Genomic DNA, 23940 nt, shown 5'->3' on the forward strand with positions numbered 1-23940 from the left:
GATGCAGCAAACACTGGCATTTGACTTTTAACTTAGGTTTGCCACTTACTAGGTCTGGAAAGTTGGTAGGTTTTTTTAAATGTCCTCATTTGTAAGATGGAGATGATAATATTTCCATTTTAAGCTTGTGAAGATGTAATCATTTCTTAGGAAGTTGGTTTGGTGCTAATGACACGTCCAAACTAATAGTCACTTGAACAAGGTGAAAGTTTGTGCCTCTGTAATGCAGAAGTTCTGATACACAGTTCAGGCTCTATGTGGTAGCGTTTTGGTCCACGGTGTCTGGGCTCCCTCCCCACCATGTTGCTTCACAATTTCAACATTCAGCTTCTACTTGTGGTCTAAGATAACTGGTCCCACATTCTAACCAGTGGGAACCAGGTGGAGGGGAAGCAGTTGGTGAGGCTTTGCCTTTAGGGGCAAGACCTGGAAGCTGCACACACTGCTCTCCTCATGCCCCCTTGTTTAGAAGTCTGTCATATTCTCACACTTCCAGTGCAAGTATAGTCTTACAATAGTAGCCTGCAAATGGGCAGGTGTGGTCTTAGTTTAAAATGTTTATTCTATTATTAATATCATCTAAGAAAGATAATAGAGACATTGGGAAGACTAGTATCTGCCATGGATGGGATGACAGGTAAAGCACTTGGTACATGTGCAATGCGATCCACATTAACACTGACACCCTCCATTTTATTGCTTGGGAGCAATATTTGTTATTATTATTGTTATTATCCCAGAGACAAAATTATTTCAGATTTGGGTTGAAAAGGTAATACTTTGGAACTGTGCTACCTGAAAATTTTAGGAAGTAATTATCTGTCTCTGAATCAAGCTTTATTGTTTGCCAAGGGAATGCCAAGGGAAAATGCCATTGTCTCTATGCAGTGATTCTTGCTCATATCTCTTACAGTGATAAGTAATAACATTTTGAACCAAATGCAAAGGGAATATGTCATTATCTCTGTGCAATTATTCTTGCCCACATATTCACTTACAAGCAGTAATAAATAACATCACTTTGGAATCTCAGTGGGGTGTTAAACATGCTCCCAACTCGATGGCAGTTTCAGGTGGCATGTTTGCTTCTGCAGAAGGACATGGCACTTCTTACTACTGCTGGTGGCTGTAGAATTGTTCTATTTACTTCTCTCAAGCAATGAGTTATAGAATTAGCAGGAGGCCTGATCAGTAGAACATGGTCAGTTTGTTTGAGTAGCCTGTTAATGTATAGAAGATTTTTTACATTCCACAATTTTAACTTTAAGAAGAAGTAAATCATGGAAATTGGAATGGGTGGCCCTGGGAGAAATTATGTCTTTGACATTTGCCCACCATGCTTTTTATGTTTCTTTCTTTCCTCCCTCACCATTACCCAGCCCATTAAGTTTGTGTTCCTCCCTGTGCATCTCATCTCACTGTCTTGTTGGTAAAGAGCTGAGTACCTATTATTACTCTCATTTTTCAGATTAAGAACCCCTTATTCCAAAGAAATGAAACAATGCCTGAGAGAATGGTATCAGAGATATTGGAATAGAAAATTCTTTGTACCACAAACTCGCGCAATGTTGGCAGCAGATCCCCCATACACCGAGGTGGCAACTGGTTAGATTTGCTGGAAACTAAGCACTTCTATTTTTGGTAAAATCTGTACACAGTTATGAGGATAAGTAAGGAGGTAAGGGTCACTTGACCAGCTTGCTGAGACTATTAAAAGATTAACAAAGTTGGAGCACACTTTGGACTGTAATTGTTAGCACTGTTACTGTTGGTGAGGACAGAAAGCAGAACATCTATTTCCATCTGGGAACGTTCTGTTTCCATGGTTGATTACACCACATGGAACTGCTGGAAGTGGCTCTATCTTAAGAAATGGTGCACGGAATCTCAGTGGGGTGTTACACAAGTTTGTGACAAATGAAGATATTAAAGTGCTTTCTCCTGCTTCCTGCATGGCTTAGCTCCCCTTAAGTGGGCTCAGGGTGACTTCTTTCTCCCCAATACTTGAAGCAGTATCTGAAGAACTAACAGCTGACAGCAGATGACGTTGCTGGGGAATTTTGGAATCTCAGCTGGAGCTTTGGCCACACAAGTTGTTTTATTTTTTTGTTTTAAATTCCACCTAGTCAATTTAAAAATCTGTTTTAGAAACTGAGTGCTGGTAAGTATTTAAAAACCATAAACATCTCCATGTTTACTTGATAAATAACTGTATATATGTCTGTTTTTCCCGTCTTTTAGCTCTGGTGTTTCAACTATTTTCCCAGAGCAAGTATTGATAGAGAAGATGTATCAATAAAAGAAAAGTTCAAGATGTTTCTAAACTGGCAGAAGTTGGAATGTGTGACTATAATAAGAAAAAGAAATCCTTTAATGGAGCCTGGACCTTTCTTACATTAAATTGCACATCAAATGGGGGCTTTGTAGCTTGCAAGACTTAAAAAGAAGCTAACATTAGTTATACAAATTTTAAAATGTAAGATGAAATTCACATTTGTAGAAGGTGTCCAGACTAAAACTCAGTTCTTAAAATCAACCAATGAACCACATGACCATACATTTTGTTGATGGTTGAAGCTTTTGAGGGCAAACTCTAACTTAAATGTGCGTGCAGATGGTCTTAATCTAGCAAAAGGGAAAAACTTGAATTTGGACTGTGCTATTATTTTTGTGGATAACAATAAATAGACTTCAGTTACAAGTGCTAATAATTTGCTCTACTATTCTTAAAGAAAATTGCAAAGTGTTTTGAATGCAGATTTTAAGATGAAAAACCTAGATCTTTACTTTGTAATGTGATTTCCTTTTGATTTAGCCAGAGCACTATTCTTGCAAACTTTAATTCTTTGGGAAATACTGCTTTTCTCTACAAAGATTTAGCCTGGGTGCATGGTGTTCATGACGTGGATATGTGTGAGCAGCCACCCGCGGGGAACAAGGCTGAGCACAGGCGGGAGCTCACCTCACACTAGAGGAAATATGCTCAGACCATCCTGGCTCACATTCCAGACTGTCACCCACAGCAAAGAACTGTCTAGCCCCAAACATCAACAGTGCCATGGAAGCCTATTATAGATGACTAAACTAGGCCGAGGCCGGCTAAGTAACACGTCCAGGGACCCAAAGCCAGCAAGTGGCTGAGCAGCACATGGCACTGAAGGGCTCCGAATTGAGAGCTGCCTTCATCCTGTCTGGAATACAAGTCCAAGTGCACCAGGGTCATGACAATCCATCCACATTTGACCTTTTTTCCCCTTATAAACTGAGCACTCTTGTTCAGTTCTGCCCCACTAAAATTGAGTTCAGCTGTCATAAAATATAAAGCGCTTGGCTTTCTTTTCCCCAATAAGATTTATTTAAGCATCAAAATTGATATCATTTTTATTTTATTTTTGGCCCAGGATCAAGGTGCATTTATAAATGATTCTCAAATTCGCTCAAATTAAGGATGAGTGCATTGTGTTCTAGACTGTCTTTAGTCACTGCGGAAATGCCAGTGCATTATCCTGTGTGTCTGGCACTGTCTCTTATCATTTTTTCTTTCTAGTGGTTTATTCCCCCTACTAATTCGTATTTCAGAGATTTCTCTTGGCCTATGAACAATGCCTTTAAGTGACTAACCTGGAAAGGGAAGGCAAGATCCAGGTCTGATAAGAGACATGAGCAGAAACAGGTGTACAGAAGATACTCTGTGAGAAAGGAAAATAAGCAAATATGAGTGACAATTGCTTCTATTAATGACATGTGGCCATATTTCTGATTAGAAATTCACTTTTACATTCTTCACCTGAGGAACAATTTGACAGGATTTATACATTCACTTTAGAGAATGTATAAATACAGAAAAAAAATTAATGTGAGTTTCTTAAGCCATATGCCATTGGATTTATTGTCTTCTTGGCTTTGTATTTCTCAGCATCTCATGTTTTATTTACCCACCCCCCCCCCAGTCCTCTTAACCAGCTTGACTACAGCTAATGAAATATCCCTCACAATTTTTCTCCACCAGAGTACACTTGCTAAAATTTAGATTTAATCATACCATTATCCTGCTTAAAATTCAACTATTTCCATAAACTTTCCAAAGCATCTACAGAAACAAGAACCCCTTCGCCCGCAAATTACCCTTTACCCTAGAGACTGCTCTTGCTCGAGTCAGATGCAAGTATTGGCAGGTTCCCTCCCAAGCCAGCTGTTTCAATGCCTGGCTGCACTTGAATTTGGAGTTGCCTCATTGCAGCTTGTGTACTGTTTTGCCAGTGGGTTTCAGTCCCCGGCAAGTTCGCTATGGATTCAGTGTGACCAAAAAAATGACAGTAGAACGTTTCTTTGGGGTGAAAGGGTTTATTACCCAGCTTGTTCTCCCAGCAGTAGGTCGAGCACTAGTATCTCTGCCTCTGCCCAGAGCACTGGGCCAAGCTCTCTATATAGTGCAGTAATAGCTAATTGCCTGCAGGTATGGAAGCAGCAGCCCAGCAACAGGCCAGTTACATCATCAGGTGGTTTAAGTTTAGTGAGGATCCTGGCCATGGGAACTCAAACTTCCCCACATGTACCCAATAAAGTCACCTATTTTTTAAAATGCAAATAATGCTGCTTCTATGAAATGTCCCCCCTTGAAGTTATATGTTCCTTCTATGGTCTCATAATAACCTCTACATGCCTCTCTTAAATGGATTTCAGCCCCAGGCAAGTTCACTCCTGACTGGATGAGATGGAAAAATGACATTGGAACGTTCTTGCGGTGAAAGGCTTTATACCCAGGTTTATTCCCGCGGTGGCAGGTCAAGCGCTACAATCCCGTCCCCTCAGAGCACGTCTGCATGCAGCAAGCTGGTCTCTGCCGCCAAAAATCTCTTCACAGCCATCTCTGTCTCTGTCCTCCACACTGCCACCACTCCAGCCTCTGCTCTCCTGCAGCCATACAGCCAGAACAATGGGGTGTAGCTCCTTATATAGAGTCAATAGTAAGTTATTGCCCACACGTGTGCAGTGAGCTAGCCGACCAGGGCCAGGTGAGAATCCCGGCCATAGGAACTTTCCATTTTCTCTACAAACACTTAACTGTATCATATTTTAATTACTTGTTTACTCATCTGTCTTTCCCACTAAATGTTGGACCCCTACTCAGCAGTACCTTGTCTTGCTGATGTTTGAATCCTCCATGTATTATATACGTTCTGGTGTAGAGTGGATGCTCAATATTTTAGAGGAAGAGAGTAAATATATGTTTAATATATAAATATTACACTGGAGTCAAATTTAATCAATCACTTTCAAGAGCTCCACTTAATCCTGTATTTTTCAGTCTGGAAAGAGATTTATCTCAAAGTTCTAGTTGTGACATATTTAAAGTGTAACTGAGGTTATTATTATAAGCAAAACAGACAATTTCCTATATTCATTTTGTGAGTATTGAGGAAATTTCTTGATAAGTAAGTAGGATATAGAAATGCATTTAAAAAAACACAAATAGACTTTAAGTACTGTGTTATTTAAAAATTTTATCAGACAGCAAAGACATTGTCCAATAATCTGGTGGTGAATTATTATTACAGCAATATGTTAAAACCCCACTTCTAAAAAGGTCTTTTACCAGCAAGAAAGAAGCTAGTTTTCACTGAATGATTTAACATTTTATATGTATTTTTAAGAAGACTAAATTGAGGTTAACTTTAGTCATGCATTTACTAAAAAGAAAAAAACAACTTTCTTCCAGAAATGTTCTCCTGGTCATTTTCTTTTCCACATAATTAGTTAGCCATGAGAGTCCTGCTATTTAATTAGTATTCATCATAAATTCCTGCTCTGAGAAAATCTCATTCATTAAATTCCCAATTCCTTGTGGAATATTTGTTGTGTAATGTTTACCAAAGGAAACTGAGGAAGATAATTACCTTATGAGAAGCAGTCCTACCCTGAGGTATTATTTTAAGACAACAGTAAATGTTGCAGTGTCCAGATACTAAAACATAAGCAGTGAGAAATCAGGTAGATACCGAAAGACAGGAAATATGTAACCAAACCAAATTTTGAGTGGAACAAGTCAAATCACCATATACTGAAAGCCATCTTCTTGTTATAATAACTTCACACATCCAGGGGTCAGTAGAAATGAGAACATCTAAGTTCTTTTCTAAACATTACCATTGATTTGTGGCTTTCTTTTGTAAAATGTGGAGAAATAGCCATTTGCTTAACCAGTGGTGTCAAGGCAGTGTTTAAAGAAGTTATTTGAGCTTCTTCTGACCAGCACAAGTCATTCCTCTTTTACACAGGGTGAATTTAGTTAGAAGCAGTAGTAGGCTCAGGATCCACTAATGAGATGGGCAAAAATAGAAATAAACCAACTGTACAGCAAGCTATGGCAACTGAGGGAGGATCAAGCTCTGGAGGAAATGAATAGGCACTTTACCTTGACACCAGGTAATTTAAGTACAAGAGCATTTTTGAAAAAATAATTTTGGGGAGTACTGTTTAATATTTTCAAACACATTTTTAAAGTTTATTTTAAAGATTTAGCATCACATGTACAAGAAAGCTTATGCGTGTAGGTTATTTAAAATAATTTTCAGAGGTTATGTCTGACAGAAATCCACTAGAGGGCAGTATATAGTAGGAATTATGGCTAGTTCCCTGGAATATTGGTTTGTTTCAGAACATAAAATGATTATCGCATTACAGCTTAATTCTTACAGATCTGTTTTAAAATTTAAAAAGATTGCCCACATTTAGTGCCTGGATAAGTCTATATATTTCCATTTTGTATGAAGAATGAAGGGGCTGATTATATGTGGAAAGCATTTCTGTCCCCCTGACAAATCAGAAAGTGTGAATTCAAATCCCTGCACTCAGTTAAAGAGTGTTGCATTTCAATCAGGCTAGACTCTAATTTATACTCCTTTCCCTGAAAGAAAGAAACCATGTTTCCAGAGTCAGCTGTCATTAATTGAAGTTAGGTCATACTGCCTTGACCCCAGAACACTGAGTGTAATGTTCTAGATCATATCAGCTGCTTGTGTAGCACCAACTCCCTTTGCAAAATGTATCTGCTTTGATTTCTGAGCATTAATGACACGTCTGTGAGAATTCAAATTGTTCACTTAACTGTAAAGAAATACTTCATTTGATTAAAAACAATCACTCTTTGCTTATAATGCTTACCCCTCATGCATAGTCCCTTCCTTCCTTCCTTCATCCATCCACCCATCCACTCATCCCCCATTAGTTTATTCAATATTTACTATTTCTTACAATGTATGTGCTGTACAAGTCCTGGAGTTAACAGGTGAGTATGAAATTTCAGTTCAGAAGTACAGAGTAGGAAATAAACTCTCCTCAGAATATATGGACATGGTGAGCCTTAGGTGTTCCTCAAATAACAATAACAGGGACATGTCTAGCTCTCTGAACCAGGCACTTATGATGAGCTCTTCACACAACAACCCTGTGAGGTAGGTTCTGACTTTATCATCGTCATCATTCCCACTTACAGATGAGTACACTGAGGCACAGGAAGATCGATGGTGTGGATAAAATGAGAGTTCCTCTGGCCAGGATTCTCACCTGTCCTGGTTGAATAACTCACTGCACACCTGTGGGCAATACATGGCTGTTAACTCTATATAAAGACCTCCGACCAGTGCTCTGGGCGTGACATGGTGGCAGGGCTGCAAGGCTGCAGGAGAGCAGAGCAGAGGCTGGAGTGGTGGCGGCGCTGAGGACAGAGGCCCAGAGGACAGCTGTGCAGGATGACTATGCAGAAAGGCCCAGAGGATGGCTGTGTGGGACAATTGTGCAGGCAGAGCGGCCCAGAGGACAGCTGTGCGGGATGACTGTGCAGGCAGAAAGGCCCAGGGGCAGAGACTGGCTTGCTGCCTGCAGACTCCTCTGAGTGAATGGGATTCTAGTGACTGACCTGCCACCTGGAAATAAAGTTGGGTAAAACCCTTTCACCCCAAGAATATTTTGCTGTTGATTTCTTTGGTCACATTGAATCTATAGTGAACTTGCCCAGGGCTGAAACCCATTAGCAAGACAAATGGTGACACAGTATAAGTGGCAGAGCCAGAGCTGGAGACATGCCTACACCTGATGCTCTAGACAAACTACTAATCAATCAGGCCACATTTCTCCTCACGGGCAGGATTCCAAGTGAAACAGAAATCATCTTGGAAAATAGGTAATTTAAAGATGGCTTTTTATTTCTGTGAAAGATAAAATATACTAGACAATTAAGGAAATGTTTTATTCAGGCTGTTGGAGCAGGGAGAATGTCCATTATTCAATGTCTCAAAGAGGGAGAGGATTTGGATTTTTACAAAACAAGGGGGAATCATTGAGAAAACATGGAGGTACATCACATTTCTGAATCTATAGGGGTAGATTCCTTTGCGGTTAGCTCGTTGCCATTTCATGTAAACCAAAGAGGTTACAAAATGGGGGAGAGATTCTTGACCCAGTTGTTTCTTTCCAGGAGCACAGGGCTCAGATAAAGTTCAACACTGTCAATTCTCACTTTTGTTAAAGACAGTAAATATCATTCCTTCTGAATAACTGAGAGGCAATCATAAAACTCCCAAATGGGACAAAGTGGGGCTAAGAAATAGTCATTTACAAATTAATACACAGAAATCTGTTGCTTTCCTATGCACTAACGATGAGCTAGCAGAAAGAGAAATCAGGAAAACAATTCCATTCACAATAGCATCAAAAAGAATAAAATACATAGGAATAAACCTAACCAAGGAAGTGAGAGACTTGTACCGTGAAAACTACAAGACACTCTCAAGAAAATTAGAGAGGATACCTATAAATGGAAATCCATTCCATGCTCTTGGGTAGGAAGAATTAATATTGTTAAAATGGCCATCCTGCCTAAATCAATCTACAAATTCAGTGCAATCCCTATCAAAATACAAACAGCATTCTTCAATGAACTGGAAAAAATAGTACTAAAATTCATAGGGAACCACATAAGACCCCAAATAGTCAAAGCAATCCTGAGAAGGAAGAATAAAGCAGGGGGTATTTTGCTTCCCAACTTCAAGGTCTACTACAAAGCCACAGTAATTAAGACAATTTGGTACTGGCACAAGAACAGACCCACAGACCAGTGAAACAGAATAGAGAGTCCAGATATTAACCCAAACATATGTGGTCAATTAATATACAATAAAGGAGCCATGGACATACAATGGGGAAACGACAGCGTCTTCAACAGATGGTGTTGGCAAAACTGGATAGCTACATGTAAAAGAATGAAACTGGATCATTGTCTAACCCCACACACAAAAGTAAATTCAAAATGGATCAAAGACCTGAATGTAAGTCATGAAACCATAAAACTCTTAGAAGAAGACATAGGCAAAACTCTCTTGGATATAAACGTGAGCAACTTCATGAATATATCTCCCTGGGCAAGGGAAACAAAAGCAAAAATGAACAAGTGGGACTATATCAAGCTGAAAAACTTCTGTACAGCAAAGGACACCAACAGAACAAAAAGACATCCTACAGTATGGGAGAATATATTCATTAATGACATATCTGATAAAGGGTTGACATCCAAAATATATAAAGAGCTCACACACCTCAACAAATAAAAAGTGAACAATCCAATTAAAAAATAGGCAAGAGGAGCTGAAAAGACAGTTCTCCAAAGAAGAAATTCAGATGGCCAACAGACACATGAAAAGATGCTCCACATCACTAGTCATCAGAGAAATGCAAATTAAAACCACAATGAGATAACACCTCAAATCAATAAGGACCACCACCATCCAAAAGACAAACAACAACAAATGTTGGAGAGGATGTGGAGAAAGGGGAACTCTCCTACATTGCTGGTGGGAATGTAAACTAGTTCAACCATTGTGGAAAGCAGTATGGAGGTTCCTCAAAAAGCTCAAAATAGAAATACCATTTGACCCAGGAATCCCACTTCTAGGAATTTACCCTAAGAATACAGCATCCCAATTTGAAAAAGACAGATGCAACCCAGATGCAACCCTATGTTTATCGCTGCACTATTTACAATAGCCAAGAAATGGAAGCAACCTAAGTGTCCATTAGTAGATGAATGGATAAAGAAGATGTGGTACATATACACAGTGGAATATTATTCAGCCATAAGAAGAAAACAAATCCTACCATTTGCAACAACATGGATGGAGCTAGAGGGTATTATGCTCAGTGAAATAAGACAGGCGGAAAAAGACAAGTACCAAATGATTTCACTCATATGTGGAATATAAGAACAAAGGAAAAACTGAAGGAACAAAACAGCAGCAGACTCACAGAACCCAAGAAAGGACTAACAGTTACCAAAGGGAAAGGGACTGGGGAGGATGGGTGGGAAGGGAGGAAGAAGGGGGGAGAAGAAGAAAGGGGGCCTTACGATTAGCATGTATAATGTGGCAGGGGACATGTGGAGGGCTGTGCAACACAGAGAAGACAAGTAATGATTTTACAGCATCTTACTATGCTGATGGACAGTGACTAATGGGGTATGTGGGGGGACTTCGTGAAGGGGGGAGTCTAGTAAACGTAATGTTCCTCATGTAATTGTAGATTAATGGTACCAAAAAAAAAAAAAAGACCTGAATATAAGTCATGAAACCATAAAGCTCTTAGAAGAAAACATAGGCAAAGCTCTCTTGGACATAAATATGAGCAACTTCATGAACATATCTCCCTGGGAAAGGGAAACAAAAGCAAAAATGAACAAGTGGTACTATATCAAGCTGAAAAGCTTCTGTACAGCAAAGGACACCATCAATAGAACAAAAAGGCATCCTACAGCATGGGAGAATATATTCATAAATGACATATCCAATAAGGGGTTGATTTCCAAAATATACAAAGAGCTCACGCACCTCAACAAACAAAAAGCAAATAAGCCAATTAAAAAATGGGCAGAGGATCTGAACAGACACTTCTCCAAAGAAATTCAGATGGCCAACAGGCACATGAAAAGATGCTCCACATCGCTAATCATCAGAGAAATGTAAATTAAAGCTGCAATGAGATATCACCTCACACCAGTAAGGATCGCCAACATCCAAAAGACAAACAACAACAAATGTTGGCAAGGATGTGGAGAAAGGGGAACCCTCCTACACTGCTGGTGAGAATGTAAATTAGTTCAATCATTGTGGAAAGCAGCATGGAGGTTCCTCAAAAAACTCAAAATAGAAACACCATTTGACCCAGGAATTCCACTCCTAGGTATTTACCCTAAGAATGCAGGAGCCCAATTTGAAAAAGACAGATGCACCCCTATGTTTATTGTAGCACTATTTACAACAGCCAAGAAATGAAAGCAACCTAAGTGTCCATCAGTAGATGAATGGATAAAGAAGATGTGGTACATATAGACAATGGAATATTATTCAGTCATAAGAAGAAAACAAATCCTACCATTTGCAACAACATGGATGGAGCTAGAGGGTATTATGCTCGGTGAAATAAGCCAGGCAGAGAAAGACAAGTACCAAATGATTTCACTCATATGTGAAGTATAAGAATAAAGAAAAAAACTGAAGGAACAAAACAGCAGCAGACGCACAGAACCCAAGAATGGACTAACAGTTAACAAAGGGAAAGGGACTGGGGAGGATGGGTGGGGAGGGACAGGGGAGAAAAAGGTGCTTTATGATTAGCAGACATAATGTTGGGGGGGGCATGGGGAGGGTTATACAACACAGAGAAGACAAGTAGTGATTCTATAGCATCTTACTCTGCTGATGGACAGTGACTGTAATAGGGTATGTGGGGGTGATTTGATGATGGGGGAAGTCTAATAAACATAAGGTTGCTCATGTAATTGTAGACTAATGATAGCAAAATAAAATAAATAAGTAAATAAATAAAAAGAAATAGTCTTTTGTGAACACTCTTTGGCATTAGTCCTATAAAATCAGTTGAACTATCTTATGAAACACAAGAGTCATTGAGGAAGGGTAGAATCAGGACTTATCTCAGAATAAGAAAGGACATGGTGGTCCTTTGTAGTTAGCTGGTTAGCTGCTTAGCCATTTTGCCATTTCTTAAGCACAAAAGAGTTACAAAAGTGTAGAAATGTGTCTCAACTGTCACTGCTCCCCAGGAGCATAGGGCTCAGATGAAATTCAACACTGTCACTTTATAATAAGCTCTGTGCTTCATGGCCTCTTTGACTATGGAACCCTGACACACATACACTGATGGCATAATCCTTAAGAGATCTTTCTATGCCTTGTAACATTAAATACTATATGAAAATTTTATACCATTCAAAGCTTTTTTATGTACAACATGACTATTTGAAGATTTTTTTAACAGGAAAAACACATTTGATGTTTAAAAATAATTTAAAGGCAGCATGACAAATTACTAAACAGAAAACCATCTTTTAACTTAATTCCCATTGAACTTGCAGGTAGAGAACTACAGTGATTTTAAGGACAATAAGTATGTTCTGGAAGGATCTGCTATGATTGAGATGAACACTGGCCAGTACTTCTTGGGCATCTAGTGGGAGAGGAGAATGGGGAAGGCTGTACAACACAGAGAAGACAAGTAGTGACTCTATAGCATCTTACTACACTGATGGACAGTGATTGGAATGGGGTATGTGGTGGGGACTTGATAATGGGGGGAATCTACTAACCAGAACGTTGCTCATGTAATTGTATATTAATGATACCAAAAAAACAAGACATTGAATAAGGAGAATGTAAATTAGATTCCTAAAAAAGAAAATAATTTTTAATCTGAGCTCGAGATTCCTGGTAGCAAACTTTTAATGTGTGATGAGTAGCAAGCTATGTGAAAAGCAGTAGAACGCCAGCTTCAAGAAGAAAGGTGAAAGGTAAAGAAATGAATATTTTGAAACCCCATACATGGATTTTTTTTAAAGAAATATAAAATAAAGAATGGACAATATTGGTGGTTCATTAGCATAACTGGCACAATGCAACATCCAGAGATGACAACCCTCCAGGACAGCCTGAAGACGGAACAAGTATCTTCAGTTATTTTTGTACCATGGATGCAGGATAATTCAGCAGTTAAGTGAGTGTTGGTTATTATCAAATGTTAAAATTCCTTGCACCGCCCCCCATGCCTGTAAAGAAAAATAGCTTTCATTTTGTAGGATCTTTCAGTGTTTACAGCTGTTAAAAAATTGAAGTCCTAAAAGTTTAGTTCAAAGAGTAGGATGCCATTACCATGAATGCTCTTTGAGAACTATTCAGACTTCTCCTTAATCTAATGAAGATGTCTGAAAATGGAATATTATCACTACTACTATGAAATGACATGTGCAGAAATAGTGATATAGAATTAGGAAAAGCAGCCTAGTTTTCTTAAATCTGAATTCTGAGGCCGATGAGGTCCAGGAGAGTTTACTTCACAACTAAAATGATCAAGTATAGAGGATGGTTATCATTAGTATCGTGATTCACAGCCCTTCTTTCACCCCATTAGCCCTTCTACCTTCAATGACACGCACCTCCACCCTGCAGCAGAACTTACGACATGGATCCCGTGAACCATACATAGTTCCCACCCAGGGTGCAGACCCTCAGGTGCGTTGCCACTTGCCGTACAGTGCAGTCCCAGCCCACACCAGCCATGCAGAGCTCATGGTGCTGTCCATGCTCTAGGAAACAAAATGACACAAGATTGTCTAACTGAGAATATTCATATGGACCCCTGCTCCCTCCACACATTTCGCTGAAACAACTATAAGGAAATTTAAAATAGGATTAATTCATTCTAATGCTGAGATGAGAGAGAACAACAAATCAAAGATCAAAACCAGTTTCCTGAAGATGGAAAACCAAAGGGATACTACTGAAAGGTGAACTAGAACAGGAGTTAAATTCCAGAAGAATGTCAGCAAAGTGTCTGTGGTGGAGGTAACAGCTAGTACCATAGCCGTGCAATGACTGCAGTCCAAGAGTTGGTGAGAACAAAGATAAGAATCTGAAAGTGGTTAATTAAAGAGTTTTGAGAAGTGTTTTGAGCTTGGCTCTTACTTCTCTCCCTTGCCTCTCTCTTCTCAAAGCATTGTGAATGTTTCAAGGGTAAAACTGGAACAATTATCTCTAAAAATGCCAACTGGTCTGTGTGAGGAATCGTAGGGACCTGAGTGTGGTTATAGGCACCCCAGAGTAAAGCCCTTTTTGTTGGTGTTGGTGGGAGAGAAGCAGGGGCATACCCAGTCTGGCTAAATGACAGGTAGCAAGCATACACATGGGGGCTGCAGTCAGCTTTCCCATTCGGGTGAGGGACTTAGTAGGGAAATTAGACTGTCCATATTTGGAGGCTTTCCATGCTGTATGCCCTCATTAGCAATTCAGCTCTTCCTCCATGAATGAGAATGGACAACCAATAACCAAATTTTTTTCAATGACAATAAAGGCACAAAACAAAAAGACAGCTAACCCTATAGGAAGCAGAGGTAATTCAGTAATCAGAAGACAAGTTTTTTAAAAAATTCTCCAAGAGATTAGGAAAGATATTAATCCATAAGACAAGAATTGGTTACCATGAAAAAGAAGTGAAGAAAAATAGTTTTTTAAATTTACAAGTACAATTGGCAATCTGGAGCTTAATAGTAGTCACCTGATTTCAAATCTCCCTACACTCTACCCAAATGATATAAAATCAACAATAAAAGTAAAAAAATTACACAAAGCTCCCACTGTCAGCATTACTAGGAGACAGAGAAAATCATGTTTGTGAAATCACATGTAAGAGGATAAAACAAATTCCAAAAAATATTGGCAATTACCTATAGGAGTAGAAAAAAAATTGGAGTAGAAAAATTATTTTGTGACCATAATGGTAAAGATAGATTCAGACTAGAATCATCAATGGATGCTAAATCTTAGAGGGGAATATTGTTGAAGGGAGGGATATTTATGTGGTCTTAAAGAACATCCCCACAGATTGCTTATTAGTTGCTAGAGAGGGACAGTAACTACACACAGAAGAAATCAGACATGTTCACTCAGTGATCCAAAGTAACATGACTATTGAGGACAAATGGGCATTGAGTGATACATTAGTTCGCTAGATGAAGTAAAACAAACTGGGAGGCTTAAACAACAGAAATTTATTGTCTCCTAGTTCTGGAGGCTAGAAGTCCAAATCAAGGTGTTGGTAAGTTTGGTTTCTTCTGAGGGTTATGCAGGAAGGATTGGTTCTAGATCCTTGGCTGTAAAACATACATACACACACACAGAGACCATGTGCCTACACATGCAAATGATGAAGCAACTGGGGAAAAATGTTGACAACTGGTAAATCTGGGCAAAGGATATGTAGGTGTTTTTAATACTGTTTTGCAAACTTTTCTATAAGTTTGAAATTGTTTCTAAATAAAAAGTTAAGAAAGGTACAGATTGCTGCAATTTTTAAAAATCAGCAGAAACTTTGTATGCAAAGATCTAGGAAACCTCACATTTTTTAGCAAAATGACCAAGAGATAAAGAATAATACACAAAAGATGAGAAAAGAGGTTGGGTATAATCCATATAATCAGTGTTCCAGAAAAAAAGAAAACAAGAAAAGGAAAATCAGAGAGTATTCAAAGAAATGATAGGAGGATGTGTTCTCAGAGATGAAGAAAAACCTATGCTCAGAGTTCTTTCAAGAAGAATGAATGACATAATTTGAAAGGACCCACACTCACTTCCACACTTGTGAAATTCCAGTACACTAAGGATAAAGGGAGCATCTGAAAGATTTTGGAGCAAAAAGCAGGCTATCTACAAATTAGCAACAATCCAATTGGTATCAAACTTGTCATCAGCATTAAGAAAATGAAGGTTTTCAAACTGAGACCTTCTGGTGAGAACCAGCAATGCTGGAATCCTGGGAAAACACATAATGATGTCGTGCAAATTCCAAGGGAGAACTTAATATTTTGTTCCTAACCAAATCATCAGCCAAAGGTAAGGACAACATGAAAACAGTTTTAGATTTGTGATTCAGAAACAGATTACTGACACACCCACTCTAAGAAAAGTATGAGAAGATACTGACTTGAAAAAATGAAAAAATGTATACAAGCAAAATGAAGACAAGGGATCCAATTTATTGGGTATAATCCAGACGTATAACAAAAAGAAATACAGAATGACATCTATCATAGAGTCTGGAAATTGTTGGTTCTAATTCAAATGGCAAAGTTTTCAAGATATCTTCAAGAAGACAATTAATTACATATGACAAAAATTGTCTGATTAAAAAACTGGATGGTCCTGGTGATACAGAGAAATCATATGACACCACTAATACAGTAAGAGCAGCAGCAATGTCATGAAAGCAGATGCTAAGCCGCCTTCCTGGGTCTCCTCCCTTCTCCCTCCCCTCCCTCGGTCCCTCCCTCTTTCCCTTCCCTCCTTCTAACCTACCTCCTTTCTTTCTCTTCCTCTGTCTCTCCTGATCTTTCCCTTTCTTCTTGTTAAAATGCTATAAAGTGAAGAGAAAGGAGAAGTTTTTTTCAATTATCCATTGGGAAAGTTATCTTTTCTTATATTGGTCTCTAGACAGTTAACACATCTAATTCTTTCCAGTGTGCCTTTAGGAGCCCCTTTCAGTTTTGAACAAACTACACGTTGATCTTAGTGCTCCCCGGAATACTTCAGAAAGCGCTCTAGTGTCTCTACCTTTACATGCCTTCTCCATCCTTGGAGAGGACCACCTGACCACCGGCTCTGGACTCTGTGACCAATTTTGTCCTTTTTTCTTCAATATTCAGTATTCAATCTTCAGCATTGTCAACCCCACTCTGTCTCAGTTTTCATGGCTGGGCACTAACCAACTCTCCATTTGTTCTCTAGTTCCAGGAGCCCTGGGCCCCGCTCCCCTGGCTGGAGCTCCTGCATCAAGCACGCACCTAGTGCGCTGGTCACAGGCACAGCTCATGCTTCATTTCTGCCACTTCCCCTACAAGGAAGGGCAAGAAGTCAGACCTGTCCAAAGTTGAGTGCTGCCTGGATTTCTATGTGTGGCTGGCTCCCACGTTTACCTTTCGAGTCCAATCTTGACAACATTCTCTCACATGCTTAAACCATACTGGTGTCAGCTGCTCACCTAGATTCCCATCTGCTGGCTGTTGTCACCTTCTCTGGAATCCATCTACCTAAAATGGCTAATTTTTTGGAAAGTGGGTCTGGCCACCAAATTGGGTGTTTCTAGCTCCAGATCTTGACCTTTCTGTTCTGTCCAACCTGCTGAAACAATACATTTGTGCTCTCGACCTCCTTCCCCCTCCCTGGAACCTGGATTTCCCATGGTGGTGCCATTGCTTTTCCCACTTCAGTTGTGACTCTTCCCCTGACTCCCTGACACACAGAGGAGGGTAAAACTTTTGACTGTGCTGATGCTTTCACTGTGCCTATTCACCATTTTTATTTACACCTACACTTGCAGATGCTAAATCCTTGTTCTGGCCCTTATCACTTTGAGCCTGACCTAATTGCAATCATACCCCAACTGTCTTCTCTGCCTTTTATTTTTCATTCTGCCAAGGTTCTCTTTCTTAAAGAAAAAAAATGTTCTGCTAAAAACTCCCTCTCCTGCTCTGAGTCCACAGTGGCTTTCTATTTCTTGGAAGAATCATGAATCATAATTCCTTGTGCTGGAGTCAAGGCTCTCTACTGGTTTTGAGATACCCATTGATGTTGACTTAGATCCTCTATTTGTAAAATGTGTATAAAAATGCCATTCAATTGGGCCAGCCATTGAGAAAGATGGCATGTAAAAATTGTTGGGAGACTTTTGATTATCTAAATGTCACATAAATATTTAGTAATACCAACAGTAATCATCCCCCTGTTTCCAAGGAAACACAGTTGAGAAATGACCTTCACTGCAGGATCTGTAATAAACAGACCTTGTAATTCCTTGATAACAGAGCTCATCTCTCACGCACATGTCTAGCACTATAGTGTCTGGTGAGTGCTACGTGCCCTGAGTTAAAAGATCAGAAATTCAGTTAAAAGAGGGGATTGTGAGAGAAGTAGTGAGACTCTCTAGGTACTAAATGCCATGTGGCCATTGTGTAGGTAAAGAAATAAAATATTCTCCGTTAGTAGCATTGGTAGAAATTCTCTTATGCCAGATGTTTTATTCTAAATAAATCCTAATTAGTTGCACATATGTTTGCTACATTGTCATTTAAATGTAAACCTGACTCTTCTAGCCAACTCTGTCCCTGTTGTACTTGGTATCAGTTACTATGGGCCATGACTCATATAATATTATTATATTAAAGTTTTTGACTGAGGAAAATTTCAGTGTATCATCATACAAAATAAATAAGGATAATTCATCATGCTTACTCTGTCTTGATTTTGGCCTAAAACATTACTTTAGTTTTCATTATATTTGTCTCTTGAATGAATTAAAGAAAATTTGTTAAAATTAGTCACAAATGATTTGTGCAGAAGCTGTACACAAAATATTTGATAGATCAGTAGCTTTAACTCAGATGAAAAACTTATGAAGTTAGATTTTCAAAAAAATCTTTCATATATTCCTGGGCTTGGCTTTGAAATTTTTAACTTGGCTCTACTAATTCTGTGATTTTCAGACCATGTGCTAATTGTCCTTGAAAACAGTTTCTTCTCACACAACAATGCTTATGTACATTGTAAGTAAAGAGAAGATACAAATCAGTTTTATTTACTTTAGTTTTGTTTTCAACTTCAGGTATAATTTATACACAATAAAACCCACCCATTTTGAGAGTAGTTTAATGAATTGTGACAAATGGTGAAAGCACCCTCATAATCAATACATAGAACATTTCCATCATCTTCCCACCCCCAGCCCCAGGCACCCACTAATATTTTAGATTTTAGATTTATTTTTTAAGAATTTTATATAAATGGAATAATACAGAATTTTACATTTTGTACATGGTTGCTATAAATCAGTTTTTAAATGCCCTAATTTCTTACTTTTAAATGCCCTAAATTCTAAGATCATGAAATTCAATTGAAAGAGGGGATTGTAGGATTGTAGGCAGTGTAATGACACAAGGTGGCCACTGTGAAGTTAAAGCAACCAAATACGCAGTTAGTAGCTGGTAGCTGTGTGTGTGTGTGTGTGTGTGTGTGTGTGTGTGTGTGTGTGTGTGTGTGTGTGTGTGTGTGTGTGTGTGTGTGTGTGTGTGTGTGTGTGTGTGTGTGTGTGTGTGTGTGTGTGTGTGTGTGTGTGTGTGTGTGTGTGTGTGTGTGTGTGTGTGTGTGTGCGCGCGCGCGCACATATAATGGAATGTTAATGGAGTTATTCCAGTGACGGTCTTCTAGGAGGAAACATTTGTGATTTGCCTCCCATTGCCATTCCTTCTCCTTCAAGCTTCAGCCCCAGTTTCCATTACGGAATCAAGCTCTCCACGACTTGCAGCCCTAGTGGTCTAGGGGGTGGGCTCCACCGTGGTTTCCCCCAGTCAGTCAGCACACTGCACCTGGGAGGACTCCGGATGGGCCCACTCAGAGCCAGCTCAGTTATGAAGCTCTGGTTTCAGCCATCAGGGTTACTGTCTGTCTTCTCCATGAGATTTGGAACTGGAGGTAAAGTGATGCTAGAGTAGCTGGAGTGGAGCCCTGCAGCAGCCCTAAAGACATAGCCCACCCGAGAATGGAGCCAGCCTATGGATGATGAGACAGAAATCTGGTCCTGTAAACATTATTTCTTTTCCAGTCAACTGGTGCTGGAAGCTAGTTCAATTCCTGGTCTTTTCAGTTTTAGGAGACAATACATACCCTCTTTACTAAAGCAAATTGAGCTGGGATTTCTGTTACCTACAACAGAAAGATTTCTAACACTTAAAATTTGTGGATGATTTCCTCTTTCAGTGTTTTTCCAAATTTTTCATTTTTCTGTGATGGACACATAGCTATAAATAGAATCCATTGTTATGGAATATGAAATGTTATGAAATTGTTTTTAATTCTCCAAAATAGTATTAACAAATTCATTCACTTATTTTGGGGGTTGAAATATTTAGTTTTTCTCTTCATGTTGCATCTGAATTTTGTTTTGCAGATAATGTTCCCTTAAAGTGAAAATTTATTTCTAAATCTTGTTCGAGGTACTCTGGTAATGGACAGTATCCAAGATGGTTTTAGAATAATCTTCTTACTTTCTCTATAGCTAACTTACATTTAAGAAAGCCTCAATTTTCCTTATCTATGTGATAGACAACATTTATCATTCTATACAGAGTTCCATTCCAGGCTAGGGAACTCTGACACATTTTTCTTTTGGTGTAGCTCTCTCTGTCTGTAAGTAGTTTGATATGCCTGTTGTTAATACAAGGCCTTACAGAATAATTTTGATTATTGAATATTTGCTGAGAAATAGTCTGAGCTCCTGATCTTGTCACTTTAAAATTTGTTGAATTCAGAGAATTTGAAGCATGAAGGTAGGATGGAGAGTGACAGGTGTCATCTTTAAGAGAGGCCAGAAGGTCTACATGGAAACCTGGAAAAATTAATTACCTATTTTCTTAGTCCTTCAGGCTGCTTAACAAACTACCATAGACTGGGAGGCTTATAAACAACAGAATTTACTTCTCATGGTTCTAGAACCTAGGAAGTCCAAGATCAAGGCACTGGCAAATCTGGTGTCTGGTAAGTGTCCAATTCCTAGCTCATAGATGGCTGTCTTCTCTCTGTTCTCAGATGATGAAAGGGGCAAGAGTGACCTTGAAGGGCACTAATCCCATTCATGAGAGCTCCATCCTCATCACTAAGCATGTTCTAAAGATCCAGTCTCTAAATACTATCACATTAGATAGATTTCAACATATGAATTGGGGGGTGGGGAAGAGTTGGAACACATTCAGTCTATAGCATGTTATATTCCAGGAATTTGTTTGAGGCACTAAATATATACAGATGAAAAACGTCTTCCCACCCTGAGGACCTTAGATATTTAATGAGTTGTGGCATTCTATGTGACCCTAGCTAGCTCATTCATTTGGGAGACCTGACCAGTTGGGGCTCTTGGTGGAAAGCAAGAAAAACTGGCTCTGAAAATGTAAGCAAAAAGTTAACTTTTGAAAGGATCTGGCATGGTTGACTAAACAAAAGATCAGCTGAAAAGCCTAGCTGGAAAGGACAGGAAGCAGTGGTGCTCTTAGTAGGGACTAAACTACAACTACAGTTTCAACAAGTCAGCTCCATACATTTTCCCTCTCTCTAACTCTCTACTAAAAATATAAAGTCTTAGAAAATAAAAAGTCTTAGGCTCAGAAGGGCAGAGCACTTTGTTTTGACAGATTCATCAATTCTGCTTTTACCAGGAGAGTGAGGAACAGATATTAGGTAGCCAAAGCTATAGTGTTTTCTATATCGTTACAATTTAGCAGTGGGTACAAGACTTGGCCACTCAAAGCCCCCACTCAGGAGATGGGTAATTCATGCTTTAGAGTAACTCCATATGGGTGCCTCCTATCTTCTGAAAGAATTCTGTAAAGGGCTTAGCACAATGCCTGAAACATATCAAGCTGCTAATAAATGGTGGCAGTTATTACTGCTTTTGTCATTCCAAATTGATGTTTTTTATATTTCTTTTATATATTCCATTGTATTGTCCTGGGAAACGTTCATACTAACCCTTAAGAATATCTGAGGATAGTAGTGAGACAGTCTATTACCGCATCCTGGAATCGGGTGTGGACAGGAAGGACATTTGACCTTTTACCTGGAATGAGACCCAAACAGGAAGTTGAGCAAGAGCTGGGAAGCTGATCTGGCTGGGCTTCAGGGTTTGGCTCCAGATGTGTATTCTGGTGAGCCAGGTATGGGATTCAGGGTTTAAGAGAGCACAACTATCCTCACTTACTATTAATGGTGGATTGGTGGTTTGGTCCCAATCTTCACTCCCTTGGAATAGAACTAGATTTGTTTACCACTACCATGTCCTCACCTCCCTGCCCTTCGACATGTGGCTTGCTTTGGCTAATGGGATATTAGGATGTTTATGAGTGGAAACTTGAAATATGTTTGCACTTTAGGGCTTCTTTTTTTGTTGAAATTCTCAAGAGAAGAAAAGAATGAGGCACACAGCCCCACACATGGAGCAGAGCCACCCCAGCTGACCCTCAGATGCATTACTGAGAAATAGATGCTTACTGTCATGCATCACAAAATTGTAGAGTGGCTGGTGATGCAGCCTTACTCTGGAGATAACTGACTGATACGTTACTTTAAAAATTCTTTATACATGGTGGGGAGATGGAGATTGAAGCATGTGCAATGTAATTTCTAGCAGAGATCTCTAGGAAATAAAAACCTATCAATGAATGAAGATATAATAGATGTATTTTCAAATATGATTGTTGTTAAACCTCTGAACTTCACAAAAATGTCATTCTACCATTTAATCATTTAAAATTCACAAAAATATTTATGATGTAATATTGTTAAAGAAGTTGTCTCTTCGTGTCTGTCTAGTCACTTGGTCAAATAGTAATTATATGGCTCCATCAATTAATGAAGAAATATGAAATCATAAGCATAGCTTAATTAGAATTGTCAAGTGATGGTGAAAGTTAGCAAATGAGAATGGCATTTGGAAGCTATTTTCAGTTTTAAGAAGTGAATTGTATTGTGTCTGAGTAGAGTAAATAACAGAGCAGTTCTCAAAGCTCTGCTCAACAAAGTATATAGAAGGCAAGTTCTATTTCTAATGCTACTTAAACAGAAAAAAAACATTTAAGTAACACTAAACAATAAAAAACAAATTTTTATACTTAAAATATTGTAAGATTGTCATGATATGCCTCAATTTTCTCCTACTGGTGTATTTTCTTATTCTTTTGTAAAGATGCCATGCAGAACTTTGGAAATAAGTTATTTTTCAGGGAGCATATTTTTTCCTTTAGACTTTAGAATAGTTACTTTTAAAAGATCATAGTGCTAGTTTTAATTTTCCCAGAAGCATAGTTTTCAAAAGATCAAAATATGTTTCAAAGTTCAACTGACTCATAGAAAAAAGGCAAAGCCTTTAGGTCAAAAGGTATTTCTGCCATAAGTGATAAAATTTTAAATGCATTAAATAGCCCAAGTAAATATTAAAGGCCCATCTGTCAGGAAGAAGATAAAAGTAAAATTGAGCATGAGAAATGGCAGCAGTTACTATCCATTTCAGTTGTTTGTTTCTGTACACAAACCACCCCAAACTTAGTGACATGCAACAACAATCATTGCTTAGTATCTGGCACACGTCTGGAGGACTCAGGTTTTTCCCTGAGGGGGTCTCATGCAGTATAGACAGAGGATGGGACTAGGGCCATCTTGGTGGCTTCTCAGCTCCCATGTCCGTCTGACACAGGCTCTGGGCACACTCAGACAGCTGTAGCCCACTGAGATGGGGTCTCAATACTGGTCTGTTCCCTGCCTGTCCAGTAACTGTACAACTGAGAGCAGCATTTGCTTTGCAGATCTCCCTAGCAGTCATCCTATCTCAATTCAGTCACAGTGACCGTAAAACTCCCATATATGAGGCCACAGCAATGATCTGTCACTATCAGATTTCACTCACATACTGGAAGGAAAGGACTTAACTTCAGAAAAAAAGGAGAGAGAATTAAGTAGGTCTCTACTACTGGAAATCTCAAGGGAAAAAACAGATTACTCCAGCAACATAGTTTCATTTTTACTTTGTATCTTTATCCATGGTTTCAAGACCGTTTTAAAGAACAGACTATTTTTTTAGAGCAGTATAAGGTTTACTGAATAACTGAACAGAAGGTACAAAGAGTTGTCACATGCCTTCCCACCCCTCCCCTGCCACACACAGTGTCCCCTATTATTAACATCTTACATTAGTGTGGTTCCCTTGTTACTATCAGTGAACCAACATTGGTACACTGTTAACTAAAGTCCATAGTTTACATTAAGGTTCACTCTTTGTGATATATAGTTC

The 23940-nt window shown here is 38.9% G+C and overlaps 1 protein-coding gene across 30 annotated transcripts in view; it reads right to left on the reverse strand.

Annotated features, from left to right (window-relative positions):
* Nucleotides 1-23940, reverse strand: part of LOC118968312 (uncharacterized) — a 78825-nt gene that overhangs the window by 13825 nt on the left and 41060 nt on the right. For 10 of the 30 annotated variants that reach the window (XR_012128225.1, XR_012128226.1, XM_073229632.1 and 7 more), the window contains 3 exons: nucleotides 16410-16467; nucleotides 13519-13645; nucleotides 3622-3689 (listed from right to left, as the gene is read on the reverse strand). Coding sequence is in view for 8 of the 30 variants with exons in the window: in XM_073229632.1 (XP_073085733.1) it covers nucleotides 3622-3689; nucleotides 13519-13645; nucleotides 16410-16467 (253 nt within the window). In the remaining 22 variants the exon portion in view is untranslated. Of the gene's footprint in view, nucleotides 1-3621; nucleotides 3690-13495; nucleotides 13646-16409; nucleotides 16468-23940 lie in introns of all 30 variants that reach the window. The other 20 variants (XR_012128236.1, XR_012128232.1, XR_012128241.1 and 17 more) reach the window with 5 other exon arrangements.

This window comes from Manis javanica, chromosome 2 (genome assembly GCF_040802235.1).
Source record: "Manis javanica isolate MJ-LG chromosome 2, MJ_LKY, whole genome shotgun sequence".
In the NCBI taxonomy this organism is placed as follows: Eukaryota; Metazoa; Chordata; class Mammalia; order Pholidota; family Manidae; genus Manis; species Manis javanica.